Source organism: Sinocyclocheilus grahami, unplaced genomic scaffold (genome assembly GCF_001515645.1).
Source record: "Sinocyclocheilus grahami isolate Dianchi unplaced genomic scaffold, SAMN03320097.WGS_v1.1 scaffold191.1, whole genome shotgun sequence".
Taxonomy (NCBI): Eukaryota; Metazoa; Chordata; class Actinopteri; order Cypriniformes; family Cyprinidae; genus Sinocyclocheilus; species Sinocyclocheilus grahami.
Window position 1 is genome coordinate 1,736,325 of NW_015505370.1, and position 15,344 is coordinate 1,751,668.

The 15,344-nt window shown below is 37.4% G+C and overlaps 2 protein-coding genes across 7 annotated transcripts in view; both read left to right on the forward strand.

Moving 5' to 3' along the window:
* Positions 1 to 1,645, forward strand: part of LOC107594844 (echinoderm microtubule-associated protein-like 1) — a 19,908-nt gene extending 18,263 nt beyond the window's left edge. Inside the window, exons 20-22 of the mRNA XM_016285052.1 lie at positions 332 to 427; positions 694 to 824; positions 928 to 1,645. Coding sequence (XP_016140538.1) covers positions 332 to 427; positions 694 to 824; positions 928 to 1,053 — 353 coding nt within the window. The 3' untranslated portion in view covers positions 1,054 to 1,645. The remainder of the gene's footprint in view (positions 1 to 331; positions 428 to 693; positions 825 to 927) is intronic.
* Positions 1,646 to 2,305: 660 nt separating this feature from the next.
* The window catches only part of evla (Enah/Vasp-like a), a 35,458-nt gene continuing 22,419 nt past the window's right edge, over positions 2,306 to 15,344 (forward strand). Inside the window, exon 1 of one of the 6 annotated variants that reach the window (XM_016285004.1) lies at positions 2,306 to 2,922. In XM_016285004.1, coding sequence (XP_016140490.1) covers positions 2,918 to 2,922 — 5 coding nt within the window. In that variant the 5' untranslated portion in view covers positions 2,306 to 2,917. Of the gene's footprint in view, positions 2,923 to 3,889; positions 3,916 to 6,177; positions 6,460 to 9,517; positions 9,543 to 9,751; positions 9,950 to 15,344 lie in introns of those variants that run through there. The other 5 variants (XM_016285005.1, XM_016285002.1, XM_016285001.1 and 2 more) reach the window with 5 other exon arrangements.

The window sequence follows — 15,344 nt, forward strand, 5'->3', positions numbered from 1 at the left end:
GTGTGTGTGTGTATGTATATGTTTTCCATATTCCATATATATATATATATATATATATATATATGTGTGTGTGTGTGTGTATGTATATGTTTTCCAAGACTGTGGGAACCCTGGTTCTTCAACAACAACAAAAACAGTTGTTGAGGGTGTGAATTAAAATAAGTAATATCATTAGCCTTGGCTTACTTTAATGATTTTTTTTCTTATTTTAAAACATTCAGGTCATCTTGAGGCCCCTTAGTGGACCCAGCCTCCTGTCTGAGAACCACTGAGTTAAATCCATCCGTTTATACTATAAATTCAGTAACTGATACACATTATTGTCTTTCAGGGATTCCTTCTGTGTGCAAGCAAGTAGTGAGTGTGGAGACCACCCGGGATATTGAATGGGCCACTTTCACCTGTATTCTGGGCTTCCATATTTTTGGTAAGGTTCTTGTTTTATGACATGACTATGACTAGATAGCAGTGTGAAATCATAATAAATAATACTGCAAAATAATACATAATTCTTTAAAACCAGCCTTATTTGTAAAGATAGTAATAAATATAGCTAAATTGAACAAATCACTGTCTTCTCCATATATCTGCATAAATGCGTTATTTTTGTAGTGTTGTCTTTTATAAATGTAAGTGTACAGCCATGAATCCATCAGGAAATGACATATATATTCTGTTTGTGTTACTCTCCAGGACTGTGGCCGGATGGCTCAGATGGTACTGACATCAATGCTGTGTGCAGTTCAAATGCAAAGAAACTGCTTATCACCGGAGACGACTTTGGCAAAGTTCACCTCTTCTCGTTCCCTTGCTCTCAGTCCCGAGTAAGAAACAGCACTAAATATTAAACATCAGATAGAGAGTGTTCATTTTAGTACCCGAATAATGCAAATATATGGTATTATTTCTCTCTATCTACTTCTGCAGGCTCCTTGTCACATCTACGGTGGACACAGCAGCCACGTCACCAATGTTAATTTCTTAAATGACGACAGCCAATTAATCTCTACAGGAGGGAAGGACATGAGCGTAATGCAGTGGCGTGTAGTGTAAAATGACCACTGTCACACTGAACTTCCTTATTTTTCTAGTATCAAGTGACTTGGGAAAGCAAAAGTGGGGCCATCGGCTACAGAGTAAAGTGGAGCCTCAATTTTATTTGCCTTTAAATTTTATCTCAGGACACCAATATTTGAAGTGACTCTCTGTTTTGACCGTGTCACATGTTCCCTAGACTATGAAAGAGATGTTTTGTGATGGAAACCCATCTCTTTAGTTGAATAACAAACTAAAGAATCTGCTCTACAGGACAAAGTTTAATGTGATGCCAAAGCACATCGGAATGAATAGTCCAGTCCAGTTTATATCATCATAACATTTTAATCACTTACCATCAGTTATACTCTATCACACTGACTGTGTTTTGATAAATTGCACGTTAACCATCATTTTATACTAAAATTTGCCTCCATAATTATTTTTTAAACTTTTGCTGCCACCGTATGGTACGTTGCGGTATTGCAGCCACCTTCCCATCGCTGACTTTATTTGATCCTCTGCTGTAGTCAACTACTTGTGGTGTTTCATGGATTTAAATGTTTTTTTTTTTCAATATTCAATCAGCCATCAAAATCCTCTCAAGGATGAAAAAAGCATGAGTTTGGGAAACAAAGTGACTGTACTGCAAAATGATTAAGGCCTTCAATGACTTTCACTTGCTAAATCACTACAGCCATCAATCACTGATGTAGTTTAATCCTCAGTCTGACATCAAATCTGTTTTGTCCATCAGCGATCTTAACTAAACCTCATCATGTAGTGCACATTTACATTAGAGTTAAGCTCCATTTTCATAACCTCCGCTTGAGAAACAAGATTAAACAGTTACAGTCAAATGCCTGTTGTATTAATAATAAAACTAAGCATGCACAAGCTTGTTTGTAACTGTCTAACCTATTTTTCCATATTCATTGTCAGGTATATGGCATAGTCATGAAAATAAAGGAAAACATGTTAGTTCTTCTGTGAAATATGAGAAAGCTTTGTTTTTGACCAAATAGGTTTGTTGGATCAAGGTTGGAGCGACAATTTGAAGGATAATGTCGACAACCGCATGACAATATTACATTATATGAATGTATAATAAAATGGGAAAAATCAGTTGTTTCACCTTTAAAAAATGATGTTTTTAATAAAGTCTTCCAAACAGCAACACAATTTTAGAAACAACCACACAAATGGAACAATAAGAAAAAACACATCTGCTGGTTTCTCCCATCTTTTTACACTCAACACTGTGATGCCCTGACCAGCAGCAGATATATTCATAAACATCGTTTATCATCAAGCAAATAGTTTATGCCTGTTTATACAACAGGACCAAATGAGCATGAATAACAGGAAGAGGAGGAATAACAGTAATCCAATGAGGCAGGGCTCAGAGGAAGTTGCAATGCGGCATATTGGCCACCAGTAGTCGCTGTTCTGCGCGTTTGTTTTTACACTGTCCCGATAAGCTCCTTTCTCATTGTCATAACACGGTGGAGGAAAATGGCAACTCCAGTGCACGTTTGCAGTCCGCAATACAGCTCGATGTTGTAGGCGCGACCATGAGCTAAACATGGGATGTGTTTTATTCAGCTGTGGTGATATAGAGCGATATGCTGTAGATCTTTCGAGACATCTGCATTGCTTCTGATCCAAGGACTGGCTGTGCATCGCTGGATGAGCATATACATTCAAGCTGACTATTGTTTTATGGAATAGTACACGTGCTGTATTTATACTCATTAAAATACATATTTATGCGCCGATAGCTTTACATACATTGGCTCGCCGCTGTGGCTTTGCTAAGTTTATTTTTTTAGCTTTTAAATTATTTATTGCATCCATATATTCGTTGGGATATCATCAGAAAATGAGGTAAGCAGCCCAATGTGTTGACCCCGCATGTATTCATTTATACATCAAAATGCATTGGTGTGTGTGTGTATATATATTGCTATACATTTATGTATTATATAGCACTTGACACTGTTAATCACAGACATTGGGTGTGTTTCAAACCTTGCGAGCTCCCTATCTCGACAGTATTTTGGGTGGCCTCTTTGCGATGGGGATTTTGATTCTTTTCAGTGACTTGAATCTTTTGAATCAGTTCATTAAAAAGATTCGTTTGGTCTCACTCGGTCAGTGACTCTTTTTGGAAGTTTCACCGTTACGCCAGTAGGCGGCGACAAGCGAATGGCCTTTTAATGTGAATCATGAACTCATTCACTTAACCAGCGAGTTCAGTCTTGTTAGCCTTCAATACCATTTACAAATCTGACAAAACTCCAGAAATAGTGTTCACATAATGAAGGAAAACTATAACAATACATATTAGCATCCACACCAAGGCACACTAAATTCTCATGCTCTTTGAAGGCGGTTGGAAAAATAGTTCTGAAAGTGATTCCAACCATATCGTTCCTCATTATGGTTATAGATGTGGTGTGGAGTTATACAGTTATTGTTCTTGTTGTGAACGTGGATTAAGCGTGATAAGTGTTTTCTTGACTAATAAAAGCAGATCGATCTGACAGCTGATCCTACAAATTACATATCTCATTTCAGTCTAGGTTAGATCCAAACAGTGACTCATTTAATGAAAAAATATTCATATTCCGTAAGAAAGTCCAACCAATTAAATGCTCATTTCCAGTCTGCACTGAATGCTATTTGCTTCGGCCTATTTGCATTTGAAAATATGAATCTAGAACGATTCGTTAAGCTAAAAGATTCATTTGAATCATTTATTCATTCACACGTTCGTTAGGACACGCCTAGAAATGGATCCCCAGAATGCTTGCGGAGTAGTCAGCTCACAGAATTTGGCACACAGCCACTGAAAGCTCGAGCTGAGGTCTTTAATGAGTGAGCAGATTCTTGACCTGTGTTGTGTTCTGCTGACGCCAGCGGGTGTTTGACGGTGTTTGGGGTGTGTAACGCTTGTTCCGTCAGCCGAGATGCAGAGCATTGGTGTCGATGGCCGTGACAAGTTTAACAGTTAACGTGACCACACACACTATTTTATTCTAAAGTGACTGGAGCAGAACACGCGCATGTCTCCGCTCGTGCAGTATATTCACTGGGTGTGTTCAGAGTCAGTCTGGTAATGAAGACTCTTGTATTCATGTTTAGTTGTGGTTTGGCAACAAATACATCTACTGTATCTCAAATGCAAATCACAGTAACAGTGAGCACGACATTAATCACTTAGCAATTGTAATTCTCAAAATGAAGAAAATGTTAAATGGGGGGAAAAAATGTAACCCCAGGTTTATGTGTATAGTTTTAGTTATTAATGAAATGCATTGTGCTAATTATTGATTGGCTTATGAAAATAATCAAAACAATTTCTTTTTTTTTAAATTAGACCGTATAATGGGGAAAATTTTGTAGCCTAATTTTCACACAGATTTCTCACAGTGTAATTCCTCAGTTGATTTTAATCCTAGGGATTTTTGAAATCACTAACTTGTGTACATATAGGCTATTAAACATTTTGAGCTCCATGTAAGAGAGTATATCGTCATCATCAACATATACACAAGTTTGTGCATTTATTCCAGCCTCTCTGAAGTCTTCTGCATGTGTCTGCTTTCGCTTTTCTTCATTCTCTCTCTCTCTGTCTGGACTAGAAGGAAGTATTAAATTGTGCTGGACCGGGTTGCATTCTTGCCAGCAGGAAACTGAGGAACTGATTCAGTGGAATGATTTATTCAACCCTTGACTCCCTGTACAAAAGTCTTTACTTCACAATGTAGGGTATTTTTAGCAGTAGTGCTCCACTATGGTAAGGTTAAAGCATTCACTCCCATGTTGGCAGGAAGCAGTGAGTGTGTGAAATGAGCTGTTTTTATAATAGGTATGAGAACAGTTGATTAGGTGAATCGTACAGCCACTGAGACACATGGATTGTGTTTGTTTGCATGTGTGTGAGTTCATTTGTGTCAACAGAATATAGAAGATCCTGTTTTTGTGTAAACATCTGAATGTTACACACGCCATCAGGTTGGAACACTTCAGTCAGACTTACTGTCAGTTATGCTCAATTTGTACTCTGTTATCTGTGAGCATGTTTTGTAATTTTTTGACTTGTCGAGCTAAAGCAAATGTATTTTCTTGTAGCGTTTCCTCTTGCGTAATTTATCTGAGACCCGAAGATGTATCAAATCCAGCTGTCATGATTCATTCCCTCATTTTTCATGAACCAAGAGCCTCATCTGCCAGCACAAACACATTTTTACTACAGCATGGCACTACATTTGATTGAGCCTCAGTATATATGTAGTTCTTAAAAGTGTCATTATCAGCTTTTGAAATATTGGTTAACTGCAAAAATAAATGCTGTAGGCCTATGTAAATCCTGGAGGATTTTAAAGAATGAGCTCAGCCTCTAGACGAGAAGTTGAAACAATCACTCGCTCCTTGTGGAGGTTATGTTACGATGCAGGATGCGACCATTGTAAACCGATCAACGAAAAATGAATCTCATGTACAAAGCCTTGCATGTGATGATAAAAAAAAAAAGATACTGTGGTTATGAATTAAGAACTTGATTCCCTGGTTTTAGTTAAATTGTGGCCACAATTAAAGTAAATTAAAACGGGGGGGGGGATATTACACTATTACACTATTACAATGCAATAGAAATACATTACAATATTACATTAATCAAACATCACCACACAATTTAACCAAAACTTGGGAACTAATTAATAAAACTTGGCCACAAATGAATATAGTCGTGGGAACAAATTCTTATTTGGTGGCCATATCTATTTTTATTTTTTGCATGTAATGTATGGGCTCTATACTTAAAGAGTCAGTTGTTGTAAGACTCACAGAGTTATTAGTCTGAATCATTTTAATGAATCATTCACTGAATTTGCCAGAGCAAGTCTGACTCAATCAGTCTGAAAGCAGCCTTCTTGTTTCTTCTGGAAAGCTGCATGAATGAGAATATGTGTGTGTAAGGATCATGTGGCTGTTTCTCCGCTGTATTTCTGTTGTGGAGAGAGACTCCTTTAAGGCACAGACCGCCTTCCAATCCTTTGAGTGGATAAGAATGGATGTGAGCAGGACAAGGTGACTGGTCCATATCTATCACATGCTTCCCTTGCTCTCTCTCTCTCTCTCATTCTCTCGTTTTCTTCTCCTTCCCTCCTTCACCCTCTTTTCTCTCTCACACACTCCCTGTTCTTGCATTATTATATCTCAGAAATGAGTGTGCTCTGTGTTTTACCTAGCTGAGAGAATGAGGGATGAACTAGTAGGCACAGTCTTTTTTCTCTCTGATCCCCCCCTCCTATTCCCTCTTTTCTTTTTGTTTCATCCGGCTGTTAGGAATTTTCTTTCTCCTTCTTGGTGTACGGAGCTTCAACTTCCCGATATGTATTCTTTTGATGACTATGGGTAAGAATCTGTCCTGTGTGGTTTTTGTTATTACCCTGTTTTCTGAGTTCCTCTGAGGATTACCGGACATTAAAAAAAGCCTGTGTTTACTTCATCATGGTTTCAAACCACCCGAGTGGCTTTTAGTGTGTTAACTTTGTGATTTTTCCCCCCCCACCAGCTGTTCCCTCAGTGGAATGAGCTTATTAATCTACAAAAACATGCTTGGGTTCAATAGCTACATAGCAGGAGTCCCAAACCCACCCCATGTTTAACAGTTGAGTCATTTAGCATTTTGAAAAAAACATGGGTTTAAATAAGAAACCAGGACACTGGGTTGGAGTTTTCAGTCTGCATTTTTATAGCACTGTTTCTTGCAGACAGTTTTAGGGCAAGATGATGTTTTACCAGTGTACAGTACTCAATTGTGGATGTGCATGGAGAAGAGATGTTTGTTGAACCAGAATATTTTGAGATTTCGTGGCTTAACAGAGACTTCAAACCAGAAAAGAAACGGGTTAGGCAAGATAGTTAACAGGAAATAAGAATGTGATGTTCCACAACTGGGAAGAACTCCAGGCAGTCAACACCAGCTGGAGCAGTGTGCCATGTAGGGACAAAAGTGTGGTTTAGCCTGAATTTGGGATGTCTTGCATTTGAAAGCAGAGCCAAACTTGTTGTACAACTCTTTCACTAAAGCTCTTTATTTTGAGACAAGTTGAAAAGTACTGACAGTGACAAGTCACTCATGGTATTAGAGGCTATAAACATGGTGACGGCAAAGCAATCCTTAAATATTTGTGGAAACTAGACTGACTACACAGCTCCTTCCCCTTTCTTTCTGCCTCTGGCTGTTTTCTTTCTATATTTGTCTCCTAAAAAGAGTGTAACCTAGTACAGGCCTATTTTCGCTACTGATTTCTAGCACGCTGGTAATTCAAAGTGTTTTCCTTTAAGGATAAGGATTAGTTAAGAGTGTCCGGCACCTGGTATACAGTGACCAGAATGTGGGGGAAGGGTTCGGGCCGTTTGTCCACTTTTCTCATCACCAAGGAAACTGCTTCCTATAGCTCAAAATCAAGATCTGATGTCTAGGCTTATTCTACTGAACTGCATGTGTCTCTCTATTGCGTAAGATGTTTCACCTGCTCTTAGAAGTTGTCAGTTGGGATAAAAGCCTGGGGCCGTATTCACAAAATCTTAAGGTTAAAAGTTGCTCCTAATGTGGAAATTTAGCAGCAACTCATAAAATTTACGAGTGTGTCACTCCTAATTTATGGACTTGTAAATGTTTTATTTAAGAGTAATTCACCAAACCTTTTAACAATAAAAGTAGCTCCAATTTAGCGTTTATCAATCATAAAATAAAAAAAATCAATGGACTCCAACTATGAAAAATATACTTATTTTGATTATTATTGAGTATAAAATAAGGTGTGTAAATCAGTTTTATGTTCCATAGTGTTTGGATCATTCACAGTTACCAGTCCATAATTTATCTTTCCCTTATGGCCGTTTCGATTTTTTTCTTCTGGGTTAATAGAATACAGCACTTTCCATATCTTATATATCTCATATTTCTGTATCTCGTATGATTTGTGTCATCATTTAAAGTGAACGACTAGTTTCTAGTGCTAAACCCTCTCATTTGATCAGTTCTTTGAAAGCCATGCTTGTGTGAAGAAATGCTGACCTATGGTTCGTGTGTGCTCTGGTTTCTCTTTAAATGTGTGTCAGTGACAGCCTTGCTGATCGTCCTTTTTGTGACCTGCCACATACATTTCTAATAAGAAGTAAATGTAAAGCTGTCATTCCTCTCTCACCAGTGTGTGAACTTCCTGGGCAGCTTTTAATACTGATTTATGTAATTTCTTTTTTTTTACCGAAAGCAAATTTAGTTTTCATTTAGTTTAAGATCATTTAATAATCAATGAACTAATTCAATTTCTTTAATGATTAACACTCAAATAAGTCTATAACATCTATAATAGTCTATAAACATTTATATTGCATATAAAGCAGTTTTGATGTCAGTTATTTTGTGATATTTATGTTTCCATTCCAATTCATTATTGAAATATAAACATTTAAATGGTGGCTGTAATAATACGTTGCCTTCATGACAGATTTTTAAACATATTTAAGCATACATTAAAGGCATAGTTCATCCAAAAATAAACATTACATCATAATTTACTCACCCTTATATCGTTCAAATTTTTTAATTGTAATATTTCCCATAAAAAAAAAATTCTGTTAAACACAAAAGAAGATATTTTGAAAAATGTAACCAAACAGTTGACAATAACCATTGACTTTCATAGTATTTATACATATTATGGAAGTCAACAGCTACTGTTAGCAACATTATTTGTTAACAGAAGCAAGAAACTCACACAGGTTTGGAACAACTTGATGAGTAAATGACAGAATTTTAAATTTTGGGTGAATACCTTTAATAAAGACAACAGGTTGAGTTAAATTAATATATGTACAGCTTCAGATGTTTGCCACGTCACATTAAAGAGCATCAAAACAAAATGTATTGTTTGAATTGTGTTATAAAATTGGAAGAATTTGAAAGCTCTTAATTTTTTTTTTTATATCAAAAGTAACAAAGCACAAAGCTTATTGTTATTATAAGATGGTAGGTGTGCTGTAAACAATGTTTAGTGAAATTCTGTTAAACTAAAAACAGCATAGACCACAAGATCTCAGTTCATCGAAATGATGATTGATTAAAAACGAGAAAACGATATTGTCAACCCAGCATAGCATCCTAGACATTGACACAGTCAGTCAAAACGCGCCATTGGAGAAGCGCTAATTAAATGTCACTGTTTCAGTCAATGATTTCGACCCTCAAAAACATGATCCAAAACATTTTGGTCAGTCATTTTGGCTGGTCTTTGCTACAAATAGTAAATGAAATGTGTGTGTCGGGAATAGCGTTAGGAAGCAATGTCTCGTTTTCAATTCCTCTGTCACAGCTGGGTGGGGGGTTGGGCATCATAAGGTAATCCCCCTCAGGGTTAGACAAAACAACACACATCCACAGTCAGGCCGTCCCGTTACAGGGGAAAACCTGATTCTGTGATACCCAGGTTGGGACCCTATGTTAACCACTCACTTATTGTTGAACCTGTTTCTATTCCTTGCTTTTACATGCTCTTCACTTTTTAACAACAGCAGAGATCATACAAATTATGGATTGTCACTTGCGGTTTTTTGAGGATATGATGGGATTATGACGTTGGAAAATGCTTATTTAATCTTGGAACGGCTCCCTAGATGATTTAAAGCTTGTTACGCGTCTGTTGTGCTGTACTACATCAGGTCTATTTTACGTATTTGTTTGAGTTGAATTAAAGCAGGTTTGGTTAGAGTTCCAGTAGTGTAGTACAGGTCTGTTTTGTGGATGTGTTTGAGAGATGGATGCTCATTCTGTCCAGTTCTGCCTACCACAGAGCCACAGTGACTCTGGGCTTCATATGACTGGATGCAAAATCAGGTCAGTGTGATATTCTGTTCACATCAGCAACCTAATGCAAGGTTTAAATACATTTAAATGTTTGAAGAACATGTCTGAAGATGTTTCTTTTGGCATAAATGTCATCATTTGGATACTGCTTGCTTATGTTTAGATGCTAGCATGAATCTGGAATGAACTGAATGAAACTGTTGTATATACAGCATATGCTTATGTCGCATACAGTATCTAGACCAGTGGATCTGAACTGGTTTTGCTTCAGGACATTAAGTGGTGAACCAATACAGTATAAAAAATTTATCACACTGAAGTACAAAACCAAGTCCTTAAGACCAAACATTAAATGGATTAATATTAAATATAATATACAATTGGCCTAATATTAATATCCAATAAATAATCATATTGTAGTCTGCAAAAATTGTGTATGCTTGTAGTTGTACCCATATAGTTTGACATTTTCTTTTATCTTGTGTAGTTTTGTTGCTAGTCTGTTTAATTTGACTAGCATAAACTAAATAACAGATGAATTCACAAAATACCATTGTGTTTGATTGGACGCACAGCCTTTGATGTCAACAAAAAAGATATGGGATGCATTTTTTTCTACTTTTTAAAAGTTGATATGATAATCCTATTTATTTTCCTGTCCTAAATATAGTTGTCTAAATTTATTTTACTTTATATAAATATTTGATATTTCTTTTATCATATATTATTATTTAGTGTTTAGAATTTTACTTTTTTTTTAATTATTTTTTTACTTTTTAAAAAATATTTTTTTATAACAAACCAGCATTTAATTTTGGGTTTCCAAAAGTGTGAACTGTTTCAAGCGATTGCAGAACTAGTGATGCACACTGATAAATTATGAGTTGATTTATATTGAAACTCTGTGAAGATGTTCCGTGACGGCCCATGTTTAATTTGCCTTTATTAAAGAAAAAGATGCTTTAGGGGAGATGTTCGCTTTCGGTCCAGTGGCTCTCTTGAAAAGATGTGGTGAGTGTTTCTGTAGTACCTCTAGCAGTAAAACACAAGACATGCATCAGCTCTCAGCCTTTATTGAGACATTCTTTAGACATTGTCTTCTTCTCAGTCAGAACCTCATATGACAAAACCCATATGTGAAATTAGCAAGATTTAACCGATTATATCCCTTTGAGAATGGTTGAATGTGAGCTTTTTTTTGAAAGCGTGCAGCTTTGAGAATGACAGATGGTGCCACAGTCAACGTTCAGGATATGGGAAAGTGATGTGACATGTAGCCAAGTATGGTGTCCCATACTCGGAATTTGTGCTCTGCATTTATCCCATCTAAGTGCACACACCCACACACACACCCACCATGAACACACACCTGGAGCAGTTGGGGTTTGGGTGCCTTGCTCAAGGGTCTCACATCAGTCGTGGTATTGAGGGTGGAAGAGAGCGCTGGTCATTCACTCCCTCCACCTACAATCCCTGCAGATACCGAGACTCAAACCCACGACCTTTTGGTTACAATTCGGACTCTCTATCAATTAGGCCACGACTGCCCCATGTGGGGCATTATAAACCTAGCAACCCTGCCTGAAACATTTAGCCGAGCACATAAGCACATTAATTCAAAGGCAAAAAAAGACCATTAGGCCATTAGCAATGCTTTCTACCATTTTATCTTTAGCGGAGCCTGTATGTGTATGGATGTGGATTTTGCGGGGAGGGTATATTCGACATACAATATTGAAGTTAAGTGACGTGCTTTAGGAGCTGACACACATTTGTATTTGTAGTGTGTGGACACGGAGCCAATGCTGCCGTTATTTTGCAAATGTCACTGAATAAATCACATTCAAAGTCTTTTTTGCATTTAATAGTATTATCATTATGGCCCAGCAGCAATTTTTATAATAGGATAATCAGCATAATGTTTATATTTATTCAAATTTTTTATAATAATGTTTAATCTTGTGGAGAAACACTGAACAATTCACAAAGAATTACTACATTAAGATAATATTTACATTAGCATAAATTGTAGCATTAGTTGCTGATTCTAGTAAGAGTGCTATGCTATTCAAAAACCAGACGCTATCATGCTCGCCTCATCTTGAATTTTTCTTTTTCACAAAGCTTGGTACAATGCATTCTGGGATTGCTTTCATTGCAAAGGATATGTGTGCTGCTTTTCATGGTTTACAAGTTTGTGTCTTCTTACAGACATACGCTAACTGTTCAAACGTTTGTTGTTAGTATAGTTAAAAAAAAAAAGAAGCAATGCAAGGATGTATTAAATTGATCCAAATTTACAGTAAAGACTTTTATGATGTTACAAAAGATTTCAGTTTCTAATAGATGCTGTTCTTTTGAAGTTTCTTTTCAACAAAAAAATCTGGGAAAAACTGATAATGGTTTCCACAAAACTATTCAGCAGCATTGATAATAATAAGAAAAGTTTCTTGAGCACTGAATCAGTATATTAGAATGCTAATATATACTAATATACAATTTTGCTCCTGGCTAAATTCTCCTCAGTGCTCTGTGGCAGTCACTTCCTCGATGTTGAGATTACTGTGTTGCAGGCGATCCTAAATCCTCAGTAATTTAGATTGCGGCCTAGAAGTCCAGATCTTTCTGGAAGTCAGCCTGTAATCCAGCTTCTTAGGCCTCAGAAGCTCCCTGTGAGCGGGACATGTCTCTCATAGGCAGAGATTTAGCTTGGTTCCCACCCTTCCCAAAATTATTACTGGGGTACAAGCTAAAAAATGCCTCCCTGTTTCCTACAAACTCTCTTTTGATTCAGCTCCATCCTCCCATACTCTAATAACAGGGATCTTCCATATTTTACTTGCTTTAGAAACATTTACAGGGCTCACTTTGTGTAGCATTTTTGCTATAAGCTAAAAATAACCCCAACTATAATTTTAAGTTTGTGCTGCTGGTGTTGAGTCTCAGTGTTTCATTCCCTCAAAGATGTCTCACAGTAAATAGTTTTGCGTCCAATATTTTGCTATCCAGGCGCTATGTGTGCTGAAGTAGTGCAGACATTTAAGTATTCAAATTAATTCATTGTCATTTGCGTCAAATTCACCTTATTTCTATGTAAAGGGATTATTATAGATTGCACCATACAAAACTCGCTTTGCACTTGGTGTAATGCTGTGCTGTTACCACTTTAAAAGAGATGTTTATGTACATCTATTATTAATCATGGCAACAGTTTGTCACCAAATTATGATCAAATGATGCTGAAGAGTGTTACAACCAGGCATGTATCCAGATGCAGTAGACTCTATCGACTTAGAGCCATTTCGGGCACATTCTTATGTTTTCCGCTGAAATATGGCCAAATGTGGCAGTGAAGATCTTGTGACCAGACATAAGCAGAGTTAGACCTTGTGTTTGGCCTTGAGCTTAGACAAAATGTTTTTTAACATGAGATTAAAAGGAGCCTAACCCTGTCAATCTCTCTCAATCTCTCTCTCTCTCTCTCTCTCTCTCTCTCTCTCTCTCAAAACAAACAAAAACATTTTTATTAATAAAATATATGTATATAGTAGGACTGTGCAATTAATCGCATGCGATTGTCATGCGCATATCGTCAGTAAAGCCGGTTCTGTGATTAGTAGTAAATCTCCATCACCTGCTTTCAGATATAGCGGCATTTACTTCACAGAGCTGTAGTTCACTGACAAGCTAGGCAATATCGCGTTCATAATCGAATGAATTCAATAAATCAATTTAATAGGAAAAAATCTAGATAAATTAGTTGACCTCTTACAGTCCAGCCATACTGTGCGGTTTCACTTCAGCGGAATTATTGGCTTTTGCAGTTTGCTGTTAAAATATTTGATTTAAATATTTAGATTGTTATATATATATATACACACAGCCAACATGTGTGTGTGTATGTATATTTACATAAAAAACATTGCCTATTTGGTAAGCTCATATTTTTCACCTAAATTAAAAGTGCTTAGACTTGCACAGGTGTGCAGAACAGCCTAGAGCTCAACAAACAATTTCATTATAAAAGGCAAATAATACTCATTATTCAACAAAGTGCTGTGCAATGGACAAATGTTGGAGTCTGGCCTGTTCCAGCACGTTCAGCAGAACTGATCACACCAATCTGCCAGGCAACAATGGCTTTGACCACGCCATCGCTTAGCAACACTCATCTCTTCCAAACTTGGGTCTTTCATGGCAACTGCGAGCCATCAGAAAACATTCTTATATTATATTGTGCCTGTGACATGTGAGAACTACGTAGGCATTCAACAGGAATTCCCATGCCAATCATGTAGTGTCCTTACGAGATCAGGTCCATTTGGCCCACTCCATCACACATTCGCTGACAAATATACATGTTTACTCACTCCCATTCACATTAGAGAGCATTCAGCTAATGGGGTCATAGCTGGAAGGCCCAGGAGATCCCTGTCCCATAGTGGTGCTTTATGGAATAAAAGCATTAGATCTGTGGAGCATTCAGCGTGGCCTCCTTTCAGCCACTTGCCCGTCGGGCACTGTAGAAGATTTACTCAGTGCAAATTGTAAAGTTTAGTGACATTTTTAGGCAAAACTGTTCAAACAATGATCAAATATCTGTCCTTTTGGCTAGGTTTTGTTGTGTCAAAAGTACAACACTTTGTTAGAGTGAACCAAAGCAGCACTAGACATCTTAAAGAAGTCATATGATGCTGCTAAAAAGAACATTATTTGGTGTATTTGGTGTAATGAAATGTGTTTATGCGGTTTAAAGTTAAAAAAACACATTATTTTCCACATACTGTACATTATTGTTTCTCCTCTATGCCCCGCCTTTTTGAAACGCGTCGATTTTTACAAAGCTCATCGCTCTGAAAAAGCGAGGTCTGCTGTGATTGGCCAGCTATCCAGTGCGTTGTGATTGGCCGAATACCTCAAGCGTGAGACGGAAATGTTACGCCCCTCACATACTGTTGATGCCGTGTCCGGCCGGAGCGACGAGACAACATTAAAGCCCATTACAAACGAGGCATTTGTTGCATCCAGTGGGGACATAATTACTGATTATAATACTTACTACTTATATGGTCTTTTTACGAGTTGTATTGCATTGCATCGTAAACAAACTCTGTCTGCATTTGTGATCGGAGAAGTGACAAACAACAAGCGCTACTCTACACTGCCCAAAACTCGCGTTTGAATCATCAGTGGCAAATCCTTTAAATGAAAACATACTTACAGTATGTTAGTCAGAACTGCCGGCATTGTAGTCAACTCTCCCAGGATCAGTAAACAGTCCTCCATAAAATGTGCTGCACACATCTGGATATTTGGGTTAAACTGTTCTGGAACAGTGTGCGTGCGCTGAGACCAGGATAGAGTGAGTTGAGGCGGCGGAGTCAAGAACGGCGCGCCCGGCGGATGCGACGAATGAGCGGCAACC